General features: G+C 50.8%; 1 protein-coding gene across 2 annotated transcripts; it reads left to right on the top strand.

Annotated features, from left to right (window-relative positions):
• The first annotated feature begins 10,633 nt into the window (after positions 1–10,633).
• On the top strand, positions 10,634–17,823 carry BMF (Bcl2 modifying factor). Of its 2 annotated transcripts, none has more exons than XM_028495689.2 (4): positions 10,634–10,739; positions 12,919–13,215; positions 14,746–14,906; positions 17,518–17,823. In XM_028495689.2, exons 2-4 carry the CDS (start codon positions 12,924–12,926, stop codon positions 17,566–17,568), a joined length of 504 nt encoding a protein of 167 aa, XP_028351490.1. In that variant the 5' UTR covers positions 10,634–10,739; positions 12,919–12,923; the 3' UTR covers positions 17,569–17,823. The 2 variants fall into 2 exon arrangements, 1 of the variants encoding a protein (XP_028351490.1); XR_003681885.2 differs by lacking the exon at positions 17,518–17,823 and adding an exon at positions 13,902–14,118 and having other exon boundaries at positions 10,657–10,739; positions 14,746–14,788.
• Positions 17,824–18,143: the final 320 nt, after the last annotated feature.

Raw genomic sequence — 18,143 nt, 5'->3', positions numbered from 1 at the left:
AAAAACAAACAAACAAAAACTATTGTACTAATAAATGAATTCAGTAAGATTGTAGAATACAAGATCAATATACAAAAATTAATTGTATTTCAATGCTCTAGCAATGAACAATATGAAAATAAAATTAAGAAAATAATTGTATTTATAGAAGCATCAAAAAAAAATTATACTTAGGAATAAGTTTTTTTAACGTGTAAAATGTATACACTGAAAACTATAAGACACTGTTGAAAGAAATTAAGATCTAAACGAATGGAAAGATATCCCATGTTCATGAATTTGAAGACTTAATATTATTAAAATGGCAATATTTCCTAATTAATTTACAGATCAATGCAATCCCCAATCAAAATCCCAGATGGCTCTTTTGTAGAAATTGACAAGCGTATCCTGAAATTCACATGGAAATGCAAGGGACCAAGAATATCCAAAAAATCTTGAAAAACAGGAACAAAGTTGGAGGACTCACATTTCCCAATTTCAAAAGTTACTATACAGCAACAGTAATCAAGATACTGTGGTATTGGAATAAAGGATAGACATATAGATGAAAGGAATAGGGCTTCCCTGGTGGCGCAGTGGTTAAGAATCTGCCTGCCAAGGCAGGGGACACGGGTTCAAGCCCTGGTACGGGAAGATCCCACATGCCGTGGAGCAGCTAAGCCCGTGTGCCACAACTCCTGAGCCTGCGTGCCACAACTACTGAAGCCTGTGTGCCTACAGCCCGTGCTCCGCAACAAGAGAAGCCACAGCAATGAGAAGCGCACTGACCACAACAAAGAGTAGCCCCAGCTCACCGTAACTAGAGAAAGCCCACACACAGCAATGAAGACCCAACGCAACCAAAAATTTAAAAATTAAAAAAAAATAAATAAATAAAAGAAAGGAATAGAATTGATAGTCTAGAAATAAACCCTGGACATTGATTTTCAACACAGCTGCCAAGACCATTCAACAGGGGGAAGAATAGTCTTTTCAGCAAATAGCGTTGGGACCCCTGGATATCCACACATAAAAAACTGAACTTAAACCCCGTTTTTAATATTATATACAAAAATTAGCTAAAATGGAGCATAGGCCTAAATGTAAGAGCTAAAACTATAAAATTCCTAGAAGAAAACATATGAGTAAATCATTGTGGCCTTGGGTTAGGTAATGCTTTCTTAGATATGACACCAAAAGCATAAGTGACATAAGAAAGAACAGACAAATTGAATTACATCAAAATTAAAAATGTTTGTGCTGTAAATGACATCATCAAGGCAAGAAGTAAAAAAGATAACTAATAGAACAGGAGAAAACACATGCAAATCTTATATCTGATAAGGGACTTGTATCCAAAATATATAAAGAATTCTTACAACTCAGCCAAAAATATACACATAACCTAATTTAAAAGTGGGCAAAGGATTTGAATAGACATTACTTTAAGGAAGATATACAAATGGCCAATAAACCTATGAAAACATCCTTAACAGCATTAGTCATTACTTAAACGCAAATCAAACGCACAATGATTCTCCAAAAGATTAAACATAATGTTACCACTCAACCCAGCAATTGCACTCCAGATGTACACTCAAAAGAATGGAAAACATGTATTCAAACAAAAACTTGTAAATGAATGTTAGTAATGTCAAAAGGTGGAAACAACTCAAATGTCCATTAACTGATGAACAAATGAACAAAATGTGATATATCCATGCAATGGAATATTATTCAGCCATCAAAAGGAATGAAGTACTGATACATGCTACGACATGGATGCATCTTGAAAAGATTATGTTAAGTTAAAGAAGCCAGTTACAAAAGACAACACGGTATATGATTCCATTTATATGAAATGTCCAGAATAGGCAAATCTATAGAGACAGAAAGTGGATTAGTGATTACTTGGTTATTTGGGCTGGGGAGTGACTGCTAATGCATATGGATTTCTTTTTGGGGTGATGAAAATGTTCTAAAATTGTGAATATTTTAAAAACCATTAGATTGTACACTTTAAATGGTTGAATTTTAGGGTAGGTGGATTATAACTCAGTTATATCTCAATAAAGACTATAAGGGCAGGCAATGAGAAGGCAGGCAGGAAATGTGTTTTATACCTCATGGCCTCTCTAACACTCCTCAGATAGTCTGAGGCACATAGTACGTGCTCAATAAATACTCAATGTAAAGGAGATAGTTTCTTTGCAGAGAAGAAGCAATAGTGATTCCAGTTAAACCTGTTGGGGATGTGTAGAAATAGGAAGAGACCCTCCCCCTGCTGGCCCCATTGCCAAAGAATCAAAAGAGATTAAATAAAACAAGGTCCCCGGGCTTCCCTGGTGGCGCAGTGGTTGCGCGTCCGCCTGCCGATGCAGGGGAACCGGGTTCGCGCCCCGATCTGGGAGGATGGGCCCGTGAGCCATGGCCGCTGAGCCTGCGCGTCCGGAGCCTGTGCTCCACAACGGGAGAGGCCACAACAGAGGGAGGCCCGCAATACCACATAAAAAAAAAAAAAAACAAGGTCCCCAAAACATAAGACTAATTTTTTTAAAAAATCACATTTCAAAGATAATGACACAAACTTTGTTTCAAGTACAAAGAAACGGAATACAGAAGCTCTCTGCCTACAGGGAATATTTGAACAATAAACATTTAAGCAAAAACTTCCTTCCTGCAGACAAGGAAACTGGTAAACTCCAGGAATGCTTTCGTAGGGACTACATTCTAAACCCAAGATTGTTTTGTTCTCCTCCCCTTTGAGACCTTACCTAGTCCAAAGGCACAGTGAAGGTCATAGTCTGTGACCCTGTCTTGGAGCTGAATTAAGCTGGGAAGTAGTTTCTCCCTAAAGTCAGTAAGAATTTATGCCAGGGGCTTTATATAGAGGTCAGTTTTGTTTATTTTATTGTGAGAGGGATCAGGATTGAAAAAATGATTCTACTCTGAAGCATCTGGGAATTTTTCTCCAGTTGTGAAAACCAGGATTGATCCTGATACTTAGTTTATTCATTACAAGTTACATAGTCTCAGATGATGCTTAGGAGTTTAGGAAACCTGGAATAGGCTCCATAACCTGGTCTGATCTGGGGGAAGAGTTGAGAGTCCTTGGGTTCCCCTTTCATTCCATAGAAGTTATCACATCTAGAACAGGTTTAATGACCCTGCATCCTTAGGAGAGAGCCTGAAATGTGCTATCGTTACCCAATTTCATGTTGCAGTTTGACATTTCTTTAAACAAAGTAAACCAGTATTGGTAATTTAAGGCTGGGCTGGTCCTAAAAGAACAACTTGATATTTATTCAAATCACTGATTTTGTTGTCCTAACCCCTGCCAAGGAGTAAGTCAGGTTTGTGGTACAAAGAGCATCTGAGAGCTGGGAGAGATCTGTATAGGGTCACTGGTGTAGCATAGCTATCTCTCTGGGTGAAGAGACAGTAATAACCCCACTCGTAGAGCTGTTTAAAATGTCACTCAGACTCAGGCAAACCACTTTCAAATGGGGATGATAACGTTAAAAGAAGCAGCCTCTCGATTTTTCCATTCCTTCTCTGAGAGACACCAGCATCTTCGAACTGGAGACATCTCAGTAGTCTACATGAGGACTTTGGATGGATGCAGCTTAGATATACGGTGAAGAGTATCTTGAAGTGAATGAACAGATTCATTTTCATTAATTTGTATTTCAACATTGCTGTATTTTCTGCTTGTCTTTAATGACCAATATGAACGTAATTAAATAATACATGACTAAAAGTAAAACAACGTAAAGTAAAATAAAAATAAATTTTTAAAAAGCAGCACACAACCTCCACACGGGATGATTTCCACTAAAATGTTGAGCATTTTATGAGCCCATGAAGGGCTGACTGCTGTTGCTGTGGCCCAAGGTGAGGCCAGAGAGAGGTGACAAATGCAGGAGGAAAGCAGGGTAGGAAGAGAGATTAAGGAGACAGATGCTGCATGGGGGAGAGGGAGATGGAAGTTGGCAGAGAGGGAAAGGAAGTCCAGGATGGGCAGAAGAGGAACTGCAGGGGCAAGGATCTATCCTCAGTTCCAGAAGATTCCATGACAATGTAGGGAGGGCAGCACAGCCCAGTGCAGTGTGTCTGCCTGTCTAATGGGCCTGAGACACCACACCAGAGACATCCTGGCTGTGTTGGCGGGCTCTTCAGCCCCTTCCTCTCGCTGGCCCACCTGACAGCCCTCGTGGCCCAGACGTGGGCACTCACCTTTGAAAGGCAGATGCGAGGTAATGGTGGCTTCTGGGACTTGTCTCCTGCATCCAAGAGGACTTTTTCTTTGAGCCCACGGGATCTCTGATTGGTCCTTGGCTGGGAAAGCCCCTTCAGCCTGACCTCCCCTCCCCCATCCAGCAGCGTTCAGAAAAAGGATGAGCGGCCCCTGTTGGTCCCGTACAAATCCCATCCAAGCAACAAACCACAGTCCTTTGTCCGGACATGCACGTTAGCTTGAACCCACGGAGCCAGCGCAGGAGTAGAAGATAAGGTAGTGTGCTCAATGTATGCAAGGAGAGAAGCAGGAACTGAAAATGTGCCCCAGAGCAGAGGCTTGGCTGCTGGACCGCTTCCTGCGGGTGATGCAATCGCTTCTGCTGCAGGTGGTGGCAGTGGTGGGAGTGTTTGCAGCTAAGAGAGGCTGGAATTCACCTCGCTAGGCTGCCTCAGGCTTGTCCTTCCTGTTCTGGGGGCACTGGGGACAGTGTGTTATTGAGGGGGAAGGAGAGTGAATCCTGCCTGTGGGGAGGGGTTGGGTGTGTCTTTAAGGCCGTAGATATAGGGGGTGTGAGCACTGGCTTCCATGCCAGACAGATGTGACCTTAAATCAGAGTTCTGTTGCCTGTCTTTGGAGAAGGGACCTTAGCTTCCTTGAATGTAAAATGGCACTGATGGCGATAGATCCCTCTTGGCATTGTTTAGGATTAAATGAACTGTCTTTTGCCAAGTGTCTGGCATTCAGATGCTCAGCAGGTGAGAGTTGTTTTGATTATAGCCCAGGGACCTAAGGCAGGATTGGGATAAGAGGCTGGTGTTGCTCCTCCTGAGCCAGCGTGTTTACCCAAGTTATGCCACCTTTGAATCTGTAGGGGCAAGGATGTAAATGTGAGTGTTGGAGGGTCACTTGTTGATGGCAGAGCTGGGAACTGAACATCTAGTCTAGAGCTCTTTCTACTCAACCTGATGAGAGGTGGGCTTTAGGAACAGGGAAGTGGGGCATCAGGCATTTCCAGGATGCTCTGTGCAAGGAAAGGCAAGCCCACTTCCAGGGATGCTCAGCTTCCCCGGGAAGGTGGGTTTCCCTTAGCTCATGCAGTTGCTGCTCTTCCTGCTGTACCCTCCTCCTGCCCCCAGTTTCTCTTTGAGCTTGTGTGTAGGTGTGCTGATGAAGGTTCATGTATGGGAAGAAAGGGTGCTGATATGCTCAAGGATTCCCCCCCTCAGGGATTGTATCTGCACCTTTAGCCCTTGGTGTGGAGCCTAGCACACGACAGGTGCTTGGTAAACGTTTGGGGAACTCACATCTGGGTGAGTGAGCCCCTCGTTCATTGTCAGATAGTGGCCCTCTCCCACTCCAGGACAGCAGGGGCAGAGGGTTGGCTGGGAAACAGCTGATCCAACTCACTTCTCAGCCCAGAGCCTCTTGAACACCAGATTCAAAACCTGAGAGGCTCTAAGCCCGGAAAGAACGGGTCCCCAGCTCTTCCGGTGACAGGTTTCCTTGATAGCAATTGATTGTTCTCTGGCCTCAGCTGGAAATTTCTGAGATGTCCTTGCCAGTCCCAAGGAGAAGTATGTACTAACATACTAATGTAACTTTGCCCAGGAGAGAGGCTGCATCCTGGGGGATGTAGAGTAAAAGGAAGAGTATTTTGATTGGATTTCTTCATTCCTTGGCAGGATAAAGCCAACTTCTTTGCCATGGGCTGGGCAGGCTGAGTCCTGGACTGAGCAAGAGTTGAGGACACTTCCCGAGGGCCATGCTTGTAGTTTTTCTGTAAACTTGTCTCCACAGACTTAGTAAATTCCGTCACGTGCCAAGCCTGGAAAAGGACGGTCCGAGGGTACCAAGATGTTGATGGCATCACCTTTGCCTCCTGAGAGGAGCCTCTGCTGGTGAGAAGCAACTCAGGTAAGGCCAGCCATGCTAAGTGGCCAAGACAATGTAGATAGGACATTTATGGAACGCCTTCCACTGCAGCTTTTTCCCCACTCCCCAAACACAGAATTATTTATATTTTCTAAATGTGGAGATGTACATCCATTCACTCATTCAGCAAATATTTTTTGAGTATTCCCCAAAACAAAACTATGTGTTGCCTCTCGTAAGCATGTGATTCCCAGACTTCACCTAATCTTTTATGTTCCACTGGGCTTTCGCATGGTAGCCTCAGTCTCTGCATTTCCCTTTACATCCAGGTCTCTGAATTCCCAAATATTTTCTCTTTAGCGCCTGCTTTTTTTATTTGAATCCCACTCTCCAGTGATTGGTAAGGAGTGAGTTCACTGACTAGGAAATCAAGTCTCTCCACGTACTCAATTAGCAGAAGCCAATCTGTCTGTTCTGGTAGATTCCACCCCCCCCACCACTCCCCCCTACACCACACATGCGCGCACGCGCACGCGCGCACACACACACACACACACACACACACACACCTCTGCAACTCAGAAGAGAGGGTCTATTCCTTTGCAGACAGATAGAATGATGCACAGAGAGATAAATTCACTCTGTTAGAGCAAGTCCAGCAAGGGAGGACACCAAGCCTTCCAGGTTCCTGGCCTTTCTTACACACATGATCCCTCCCAGAGGGAGTTAAGAGGCAAGAGGGTCGAGCACTCTGGGTTCCTCCACCAAGACGCCCACCTTACCCATAAATCAGTTTCCAATCTAACCCCTCCCTGGGGGTTGAGTTACAAACCTCAGTAACCCCAGGGCGGCCTGCCTGGTAATTCCTATTATTCAGCTGTCAGCTGGTTTTTTAAAAACCTCCCTTCCCAGTGATCCCGTTACCAGAGTTTTAGAGCCCATTCCTTGTCTCAGAGAGAAACCCTATAGCCAGGTGAAACAATGGAGGGGGCTCCTGCCTGCTTTCTACAGGGAGCTGGGTTTTCTCTTCTGCTGAAAGCAGCCTCCCCTTAACTCTTTGCATTCCCTCCCCGATTGTCGATTGTCGGAAGAGGTGTGCCTCCCTCTCAGGCCTCCAGCCGATGCCTTTCGGAGTAACTTTGCTTTTCTCTGGGCAAAGTTTTGCCTCCTAGAGCCAGCATCAGTTAGCAGAGAAGAAAAACAAGCTGGGGCAAGGAGTGGGAAGAGAGAGAGAGAGAGAAGAGATTCTTCAAAACAACTGCTGTTGTGGCTGCAAGGTACATTTGCTCTGAGCCCAGTCACAAGTCCAGGGTTCTTCTATTCCTAGGGTGCTGCTCTTGGTAGGGGGCTCCGAGCCCAGATCTCCAGCCCAGCAGGTTCTGACATTGCGGAGTCTGCCCTGTGCTGGAAGGGGAGAAAAGGCACAGAGGGAGGGGTCTGCTTTGACAGTGATGAGAAGTGGGGAGTGAGGCTTCTGACCTCCCTGACCCCTTTATCCCTGACAGTGTTTTCTGGTCCCTCCGGCTCAGAAGGCTGGGCCCCTGCTGCTTGACCTTAGAGGCTGAGAGCACAGGAGCCCGAGCCACGGGGGGTCCTTCAGAAGGAACCCGAGGGAGCAGTCTGGGAAGGCCTGAGAAGAAATGTCTAGAGGGTGTGACCCTTCTATCTTGCAACCTGCCCACACCCACTAAGATGACCCCCTCTGCTCCCCAGCCTCATTCCCCTACAGTGGTGGATTTAAACCTTTTATAGAGTCACAGACCCCTTTGGGAAACTTTTGTAAGCTACAGAGCCACCCCCCCACACACACAAAAATATCTGTGTGAACCCATAAACACAATTTAGCCAGTTTCAGGGGTTCACAGACCCTAAAGCTGAGGAGACCCTGGTGAGTCCGGCAAGTACATGGATCCCAGGTTAAAACGTTTCTCTATCAGCTTACTTGCCTCGTGAACCCAATTCCACCTTGCAGGGCTATGGTGAAGCAGACAGAGCTTTTGCAGCACAGGTAGGTCGGGAGAATCAGGATGACCCGTGCCCCCTGGGGCCTGTGCTGCCCCAGAGGACAGACTCAGAGCTGGTTTGTCCTTCAGTTCTACTCTTGACCCTAAGTAATGCCCATAGGCCCAACTGGCCTCCCTGAGATACTGGCCCAGGAGGACAGCCACTAAGAAGAGTAGGATGCACGGAAGGAGGTGTGTGTGTGGCAAACATGGTGAGGGCTCCTCAGTGCCCTGCATGGAGGCTGGGCTTGGTCTTCTCATCTGCCCACATATGGCGTGAGTGCTAGGTCACCCTGACCAGCTCTGACACTCCTTCTTGGCCAAGCCTCCTGGTAAATTAACATACCTCCTTTTGGCTCCGGCACCTCTTTCTGGACATCTGTCAACTTCTGTGGGGACTGGGCTGATGGCCAAGCTTGACTTTCCCCCTTTTCCCTTTTCCCTCTTCTCCATCCTTTTGGGGACAGTTTTTCCTGTTCTAGCAACCACAGCCTTCATGTCTTGTCCACTCTCTTTCAGGTACCCTTTGAGGGAGCTAGGGAAAGAATGGGTAGGAAAAAGGTACAAGGAAACTTCAGACTCCACGGGGCTAAGAGTCCCAGCTCCACTTTGCTTAAATCTGTCTGAGTTTACAACCCAGAGAGAGCATCTTGGTGGTCAGAGCACTGCCAGTCCCCACTGTCCCCTGGGTCAGGTCCCATCATTGATTACCTAATCTATTGCAGGGACTGCTCCCTCTCACTGATTTCTGGTCTCTTCATTTATCTTTTCTCAAGTCCAGGCTTGGTCAAGTGAGTCATCTTCTATAAAATCTTTGCTGGCTCCCCTTTGCCTCCGGAATAAAGTGCAGACTCCTCAGCCTGCCATTCCAGGGACACTTCCGTAATCTGATCTGAACCTCCCTGCCCATGCCCACCCTTCATCAATCCGGGAGTGCACCCAGTGATCCTGTCCTCCAGCCTGCCCTTGCTCCCTGGACAAGTTTTCCAGTTCAGCTCTTTATCCTGCTCAAGCTAGGTCTTGACTATTTTATCTGGCTTTCCTGACTGAAAAATTGCCCCATCCTTCGAGGTCCAAGTCAAAAGCCACCTCCCTGAAGCCTTCCCCAGTCTTTGCATTCTGAATTTTTCTGCATTCCCAGCAGTCGTTATCCCTGGCATGAACACATTTCATGTTGCTTTCCATTATTTTCCGGTCTACTTCTCTAGGTAGGTTATAAGCTCCCTGAGGGCAGGCACCAGGTTTTTGGCACATAGCCCAGTAGCTGGCACAATGTAGGTGCTCAATAAATGTTTGTGAAATAGCCCAGAGACTCCCTTGCCGATAGTTTGTGGTCTGCAGGACACGTTGCTTTCCTTGCAGCCCCAGAACCATCTCTGGGTGCTGCCATGAACAGGACGCGTGTCAACTGCCCAAGCAGCCCCTGCATTCTTGATCTCTCCTCTCCTCGGCCAGATGTTAATTTTGTTTATGTTGACTATCCACGCCCAGTCAAGAAGAGGACATGAGGGTCCCTTTGGATGTGTTTGATCTGAATGTTACTCGATAACAGTGTCAGACACACGTGTTCTCAAGCTTCCTACAGCTTTGGGGCTGGAGTTGTCTTCTGACCTGCCCAGCCGCCGGGAGGATGCTTTGCCACTCCCCGCTTCCTCCTCTTCCACTCCCTTTCTGGACGCGCCAAAATTATTCGGCCCCTTGAAAGAGAAGACAAAAGTCACTTTGGCGCCCCCTATCTCCCTCCTAATAGGGAGGACTCAAGGGCTCTCGAGTGCTTCCTGAGCCGGCTTTAGGAACCGAACCTGCGTGGGCGACGGCGCTCCAATTGCGTTTCTGGAGGAGGTCGGAATTTGGCTCGGCCCCTTGCAGTGTTTCCAAGGGAAGGTTCGTACATTCGTGACCGTCCCTGGCAGCCGCCCAGCCCGGGACTTGGGGTTCCACTCGCCATTGGCCAGCCATCGGTGTGACGCGCTAGAGGCGGGGCCTCATCAGCTGTTTGCGGGATGCCCTGAGCGGGCGTATTTTGGAAACAATACCGCGCGGTGCAGAGTGGCCTCCACTCGCGCCAGCCCGCCTGCTGCCGCCGCCGCCCCTGCCTGCGCCTCCCGCCTCCCGCCTTCCGCCGCAGCCCGGTGAGCGCCCGGGCGGCAGGGGGCCGGGCGGTGTTGGATCGCACCTCCTTGGGGAAGTGGGGAGAGGATCGTGCTGCGCGTGGGGGCCCGGGAAGGGTTGGGCTGCGGGCGTCTAGAGTGACCATGGACTGGGGCGCTGGGGTATGGGAACGGGGTGCAAAACCCACATCTAACTGCGCTGCTCCACGAAGGAACGTGGGGGTAGTAGCATTTGAGACTCCAAGGAGTTGGGTCCAGGTGGGCAAGGGAAACTGCGGTGCACTGCTGAGCAGACCTGGGCGCTCGAGAATGGCCCGGCCTCTGGATCTGACTTTGGGGTAGGGCAGGGAGTTGTGGGACGTCCTGCATCCCTGCGGAGTCTGAAGGCTCCTCTCCTTAACAGCCGGGCTTTTTCCCTCCTTCCCAACTGAGTTTGGGCGCCAAGCCCCCGAGTGGTCATCACGCTGGACCCTGGCGCGGAGCCCTGGCATCACGACTCGGAGGCCGAGATTCTCTCCTGGAGTCACCCAGGTCTGCTGTGTGTTGTGTGAGTGCGTGAGTGTGTGTGTGTGTGTGTGTGTGTGTGTGTGTGTGTGTGTGTGTGTGTGTGTGCGTGCCCAGATTTTAGCCCTCGTCGAGGTTCAGAATGTCTAGCTACTGCTTCTCCTAGGAGAAGGAGTCTGAGTTCAGCATCCCTGTTAGAGTCCTTAAGGGCTGGGATGGCTCCAGCAGGCTTCAGGTTCCCTTGCTAGGAATAAAGACTTCCCTGGTAGTGCACTTAGGAAGTGCCCTTCTCCTGTCGGTTTGCACACCACCTCTTCAGCTCAGGGGAAGGGGAGAAGAAGGTCTCTTTATTGTATCTCAGTTTACACTTGACCTTGTCCAGCACCTGTCCAGAGGCTCCCACCTGCAGAAGAGCCACCTGCAGTTCCTGTGGAGAGTGGGAAGGGTCCCCCTCAGGCTTGCAGAGCCACACCCTCTGGCTGCACCTCCCCCACTGTCCAGTCCAGGCAAGGGTGGAATTTGGGGCTTTGCTGGGAGCGGGTGGGGGAGGTGATAGGCTTCAAAGGAAAACCCAAGACAATGACTCCTGACTGTGATTGGCTTTGGAGGGCCCCATCTTAGGTTGGGATTGCCAATTTGCAGAGAGGAGGTGGAAAGGCAGGAGGGGAGCCCCTGCCAGGTGACTGGCAGTACAGCACTTGGTCCTTTCAGCGGGAAACCTTGTTTCCTGGTACTGATAAAGTGTAGTTCTCTCACTCTCCTTTGGGAAACGCTGTCCAAAGAACACCATGTGCCTGTTTTGCCATCCAAGCTGGCATCTCCTCGCTGTCCAGGAAAGAGGGCAGGATAGGGACCATAGATAGCTCAAGGACAGGATGGGATGGAGGGAGGGTTGAAGCAAGCACTTCAGAGAGAGCTTGCATTTGAGAAAGCCAAGATTTCTGAATTTAACTGAGCTTCCTTAAATACTTTACCAACCCACAGACCATTTGGCTTGTTCTTCAAAGGCAAGAGACTAGGAGACAGAAATCCCAGGGGACCTCTAATTGACTCTGGCAATGACAAACACTGTCTCTCTGTATCCTTAACCATTCAGGTGGTTGCTTTTCTGGCTGTCTCAGGGACCCGAAGGGGTTCCTGGTGTGTGTATAAGGCGTTGGCTTGGGAGCTCAAGATGCCGCGTGGCTCCAAGCTCAGACTTCCAAGAGCCATCAGGTGGAGCAAGTGGAACTTCTTTATCACCAAGAAACTCATGTCAACAACCTGAGGAGTTTAGGCAGCGAGTGAGGTCACAGACAGAGGGCTAAATTTCACTTCCTTCTGTGAGGCAGGTTGTACCAATCTCAGGTTCAGCGCTGGCAGGAGTGGTAGGCTGTGGGGAAAGATTTGAAGTTGTGGAGACTAGTGAGTAGACTGAGCTGGGGTAGGCTGGCCGCTTTGCTGGATGCTGGACCTCCCCTCTAGGCTAAGCTGTGGTGGGCAGACAGCTGTACTCTGCTGAGAGGGCAGCTGCAATGACTAACCTGGGTTTTCCTCCGCTCTCTCTCCCAGGACACACTCTTACCACATCGTTCAGCCTGTTTGTTGTGTTGAGCAAGCAGGGGGTGGAGACTAGGGTCTTGGGTAGGGCTTAGCAGGTTTGGAGGGAACCTGGCCACCTTAGGACTGCTGGCTTTTGTTTTTGCTGCTGAGCCTAGAGCTCAGCTCAGAGTGAGATGAGAGCTTGGTGGTTACTCCTCAGGCCAGTGAGTGAGTGTGCGTGTGTGTTGTGAGCACTGTGTGTACAGCCAGTCACAGCGCCCTCTGCCCTCCCACAGCTACTCACAGAGGCTAGTCTTGTTGACATTTCTCCAGGTACCCTGCGTGCTTGTAGCAGCTGATCATACCCCTCTATGGCTCAGAGTCAATAGCAGTCAAACTGCATGACCGTGACCAGCCTGGGTTAGAAGAGGCCGAGGGGAGGGAAGGTGGTTCTGAGTGCGCCCAGGGAAGAAGCGTGGAGAATCTCAGAACTGCGAGGCAGCCCACATTTGGGGGCAGTGTCACCCTTGGCAGTGCTTTAGCTCTAGGGTTGTCTGTCATCAGTACCTGACCCCGCTTCTTCACATAAGAAGGGGGAGCAGGAAAGAAGGAAGGGGAGGGGAGTCCTTCCAGGTATAGCCTGGGTGGGGGCAGCCTCCCGGATGCCTGCATTGCACCCTAACAGGGGAGATGGAGCCACCCCAGTGTGTGGAGGAGCTGGAGGATGATGTGTTCCAGCCAGAGGATGGGGAGCCGGGGACCCAGCCTGGGAGCTTGCTCTCTGCTGACCTGTTTGCCCAGAGCCAGCTGGACTGCCCCCTCAGCCGTCTGCAGCTCTTCCCTCTCACGCACTGCTGTGGCCCTGGGCTTCGACCCACCAGCCAGGAAGACAAGGCTACCCAGACTCTCAGTCCAGCCTCCCCAAGCCAGGGTGTCATGCTGCCTTGTGGGGTGACTGAGGAACCCCAGCGACTCTTTTATGGTGAGTGCTCTTAGCCTCAGGACTCCTCCCTTAGAGACTGGGGGAAAAGAGGGGACTTTCCCTCCCCAAACCTGCTCTTTGCTATTTCCTTTCCCAAATTGAGCAGCAAGGGCTATCGATTCTTCACCTCTCACCTGCTGCTTCTCTGCTTGTTACTGTTCCTCACCTGTGCTCCTCAGGCCCCAAGCAGGGCAGATTGCCTTGCCATTCTTTCTGCTCTTTTGTCCCTTCCTGGAAGGATCTTTGGGTCCGTGGTGTCTCCTTGGGTTGGAAGAAGGGTACCTGGGTCTCGGCCTTTACATCCTGTGGCCTGTTGTGTGGCCCAGCCCTTTGTGTGGTGATAGTGATGTACCTTCTGTAAAGTGGCTAACGCTGCGTGGGGAAGGCTGGGGGATCTGTGACTCGCTGTTAACACTGAAGGGAAAAACCCAGCCTGTTCTGGGAGGGCAGGTTCCTGAAGGCAGAAGGTGGCCCCCAGTTGTCACTTGGGACTTTCTGTGCTTGGAAGGGGAACTGGAGAAAGAGGTTGGGCCTGCCTGGGCTCAATGCCAGCAAAGGGGCTGTTTCCAAGGCTCAATCAGACAAGACCCCTTCATTTGCGGGCTTCAGTGGTTGGTTTTATGAGCAATCTGCCTTCCTCTGGCAAAAGGGCAGGGTTAGACACTCAGTCTGTTTTCTTCATTTAGCACAAAGCTTCTGGAGAGAGGGCCGAGGTTCGGAGGCTATCTTGCTGTGTCTGACGGAGCAGATTGAGGAGACGCTGCAGTTATTCCCAGAGGGAGCTGCCCTATAGGACAATTCTGGCAAAGTAGTCCTGGCAGGAGTCTGAGAAGATAGATAAGGCAGGCGGGGAAGAGGGAAAGACGGGAGCAGGCTGGCGGGTGCCCCTAGTGGCAGCTCTTGGTAAGTGAGGAGCGCAGGTCTAGAGGTATGGCCTGGGGCTGCCTCCAGAGAGGAGCCTGGCTAATCTGTGGCTCAGAGGAGTCCTCTCCGTATTTTTTGTGCCACTGCCCAAAGCTTCAGGGCCTGAGACCACCCTTCCTCTGCTGCACTAAAAAGCGAAGATACTTTTTGCCTTTCTCATTCTCTGTCCCCTTGCTTTGCTCAAGCCAGGAACTCTGGAGAGCTGCCTCCAGTGCTTTTCCAGAGACGAGCTTCAGCCTGCTACTACTATATGAGAGTAATAAATAATAAACTGTGGTCAAGCGTAGCTGGGTAAATAAGGACAGAAGGTTGGCAAGTTCACCCACACTTATTACCTTTGCCATGGCACTGCCGGTGAATGGAGGACTGAAGGCAAGGCTGAGACCATTCCCTTCTCTTCTCCAACATCAGCTTTCACACGCTTGGACGGCAAGCAAGTCAGGCTGTCCACATTTGGCAGAGTGCCCTGATAAAGGCAGACTAAGTTCCTCTCCTTTCCCACACTAGGGTCTACCCTTGGCCCCAGGTCTCGGCCAGGAGTGGCAGGCATGGGGAGGATGGGGCAGCTGTGGAGCATGCTGAGATGTGGGCCCTCTGTCTTTGCAGGCAATGCCGGCTACCGGCTCCCCCTCCCTGCCGGTTTCCCTGCAGGCTTGCCCCTTGGTGAGCAGCCCGCTGAAGGGCAGTGGCAACATCGAGCAGAGGTACAGATTGCCCGAAAACTTCAGCGCATTGCAGACCAGTTCCATCGGCTTCATATGCAGCAAGTAGGCATGGGGGGCTTTTGTGGGGGGGATGCGTCTGCTGGGGCTGGGGGGCTGGGGCCTGCCTCAGCAACTCTGTCTCTGCCAGGCCCCAAGGATAAGGTCCCAGAGTTTTGGCCTCATGCTATTGTGATTCTCGTGGACTGGATGGGCCCGACTGGATGAGCACTCTTGCCCTCACCTCTGAGATACAAGTTGTTTATCTGCCCACTCTCAGCTCAGGCTCTAGGGAGATGCTGCGATCCCTCCCAGGGGATGGGATAGCTTTCTGCAGCCTTGATTGACAGACTCTGTCTTCTTGAGGCCAGGGGTGGGAGATGGTCCCTTACAGACCTAAGGGGAAGATTTTCAGGGTGCTGAGGAAGACTGGACAGTCGGGGGTGCCTGGCTGCGGTGCAGTGTAAAATGGGTAACCAAGGTCGGGGATGGGCCTGAGTTGGGGAAAGTGGTGGAACCGGTTGTAACCTGACACTTTCCAGCTGGGGAGGCCGCTTCTCATTGTCTCTGCCTGGGAACCGGGGCCTGGGACTCTGGAGTGTGTACCTCAGAGAGTCTCTCCAGACCAGCGGCCGGGCGCTCGGCCGGGCGCTTGGCCGGCAGCCTGGCACCAGCCCCGCCAGGGCGGAGCATCGCGTGTCAGTGGAGCATGCGGCAGAGCCCATCAACAAAGGCGGCGGCTGGCGGGCTCGTGCTGGAGGAGCCCTACGTGCCATGGGCTGGAGGCTGCCCTGCTCTGCAGCCGCTGTCTGGGCCGCCCCCGGGCACTTAACCCTTCCTCTCTGGGCTGACTTTCTGGATGGCTGCCAAGGTGGGGAGAGGAGCCTGAGGCTGGATCCCTGCTAGTACAACCACTGCTGAAGCAAAGGCACACCACCTGGAAGTGAACACATTCGCTACCTGTGGGACAGTGTCCCTGGCCCAGTCAGCTGTGTGTGTGTGTGTGTGTGTTTGTGTGTGTGTGTGTGTGTGTGCGCGCGCGCGCATGTGTAAGTCTATATCTGACTGTATATCAGGAAATCAAGAGAATAAATAATCCACCATGATTGGGCAGACCCTGAAGTTACATGGGGAACTTCAGGTGACCACAGGACAGCTATTGGTAATAGAAGGTTTGACTTGGCCAGCACCGGGGGAAGAGAAATTGACTTTGGATTTCCTGAGAACAGGCCATCCGGGGTTAGATACGGTGAGTGCCCCTGCCAAGGGGTTCTTAGGGAAACTTGGGGCTAGACCTGGTCCTGGTGGCTCTCCCAGTCCCTCAGGAAGGGAGGGTGGCCCTATGCTTAGATAATAAGGCAGCCTAGCCACCTCCTCTGGCTCCAAGCTCCAGCCCCTATTCGCTCCTTTGATTTTTCTGTGGAGACTTGGCTTAGAGTTTCCCCTTCAGTCCATGTGTGAATGCACTCTGATTCTTGATTTCTGCCTCTTGGCCTTCTTCCTGCCCATTCACTCTGCCCTGGTTGTGTAGGCCTGTGGTTGGCCTGAGCTTGCAGCTTCCAGTCCTGGTGCTGCAGCTCATAGAGGACACGGTGACTGTGGGTCTCCCAGGCTCATCTGGAGGACTATCTGGAAGGCAGTTTTCTGCGTTCCCAATAGCCCTGATCTCTCTCAACAGTTCTTTCCCAGAATGTTCAGCCATCCACGGGTGAGCCCCTGTCGACTTGGGAGCAGGCTGGGAGGCCTCCCTTGTCCAGCTGAGCCCTGGCACAGGACCAGAACTCAGCCCAGGGCCCTTTCTTCCTGACTCAGTCCTGCACAGGAGAAACTGGCCCTGATCCCAGGTCTGACCGTGCTCTTTGCTGCTTGGCATCATTGACCCCCGTCCAGGGCTGTCTCTTTGAAGGCCTGGTTCAACTCCATACAAGGTGCTGTCCTCTTAGCCAGAGCCTTCCAGCCGGGGAGGAGGAGGGGCAGAGCCAGAGGAGAACTGGAGGAGAGTCTCCCCTCCTCTGCACCTCACCTCCTACTGGTTCCTGACTTCCCTGGGCCCCTCACCATCCTGCCAGCTACCTACTCCTACCGTGTAGTGGCAGGAGGCTGGCCAACGAGGCCTTTCTAGCCAAGAGCTGGTTTCCCCAAACTTTCCACTGCAAAGAGCCAGGCTTTTTGTCCACTGGAGTCTTCTTGCTTTTATCCCCCTCCTCCCTGCTCGCCCTGCTCACTTCCCTAGGAGCTCATCCTGTGGGAAGGGCTGGGGTAATGGCTATGGGCAGATGGAGAACTGGCACGTGTAGGACCTTTTAGCAGCTAGTTTTAAGAAATGAGTCATTTTTTGTGTGTGTGTGTGTGTGGTATGCGGGCCTCTCACTGCTGTGGCCTCTCCCGTTGCGGAGCACAGGCTCCGGATGTGCAGGCTCAGTGGCCATGGCTCACGGGCCCAGCCGCTCCGCGGCATGTGGGATCTTCCCGGACCGGGGCATGAACCCGTGTCCCCTGCATCGGCAGGCGGACTCTCAACCACTGCGCCACTAGGGAAGCCCCGAAATGAGTCATTTCTGAACTTGATTATGATATAAACTAATGTCTAAATATTTCGTATCTACACAATACTGTTGTCACGCTTACATTCTTATCCTTCATCTTCTTTCCGTATTCCTCCCCCTCATCCTTGCAGACAAGGAGACTGAGGCACTGGGATGGAAGTAATTTAGGGTTAAGTCTCTAGGCTTCAGATACAAAGTCAGAAGGCCCAGGTTTGAATGCCAGCTCTGCTACCTACTAGCCTCCGGGAAGTCTCTGGCAGAGCCTGTTTCCTCTTCTGTAAATTAGACCTAATGCCAGAGAATGTGATCGTGAAGATTCAGTGAGAAAATACCTACGAGAGTTCCAGGCACACAGTAGGTATTCTTTAATGCTTGATTTCTTCTGTCTCTATAATCCTGATTGTCCCCCACATTTGTTCTTGTCAGTTTACAGTGCATTTCCCACCCCCCTTCCCAGCTGGTCCCTGAGCAGAGCTGCCTCCCATGAGCTCCCTTCTACCTGCCCTGTCCAGAGAAATCAGCGTCAAAGCTGTTCAGTTGTGGGTCTTGGCCTTGTACATTTCTCCTAGGAGAATAGTGGTCAATCTCCATCACTGTGGGCTGAGTTTAAATAACCAAGAAAGACAGCCCAAAAGGCAGTAAGAAGGTTGAAGGAGCCTGGCCATCTCCTCTCTCTTCAGGTCTGGGATTGGTGTCGCAGGGCCAGACCGTGGCCATGGGTTCCCGACTCCTGTAGGGAATGTGAGCTCCTGCCTTT

The sequence above is a fragment of the Physeter macrocephalus genome, chromosome 11 (genome assembly GCF_002837175.3).
Source record: "Physeter macrocephalus isolate SW-GA chromosome 11, ASM283717v5, whole genome shotgun sequence".
NCBI classification, from domain to species: Eukaryota; Metazoa; Chordata; class Mammalia; order Artiodactyla; family Physeteridae; genus Physeter; species Physeter macrocephalus.
Note: the sequence above shows the minus strand (reverse complement) of the source record. Positions and strands in the feature narration are given on the sequence as shown.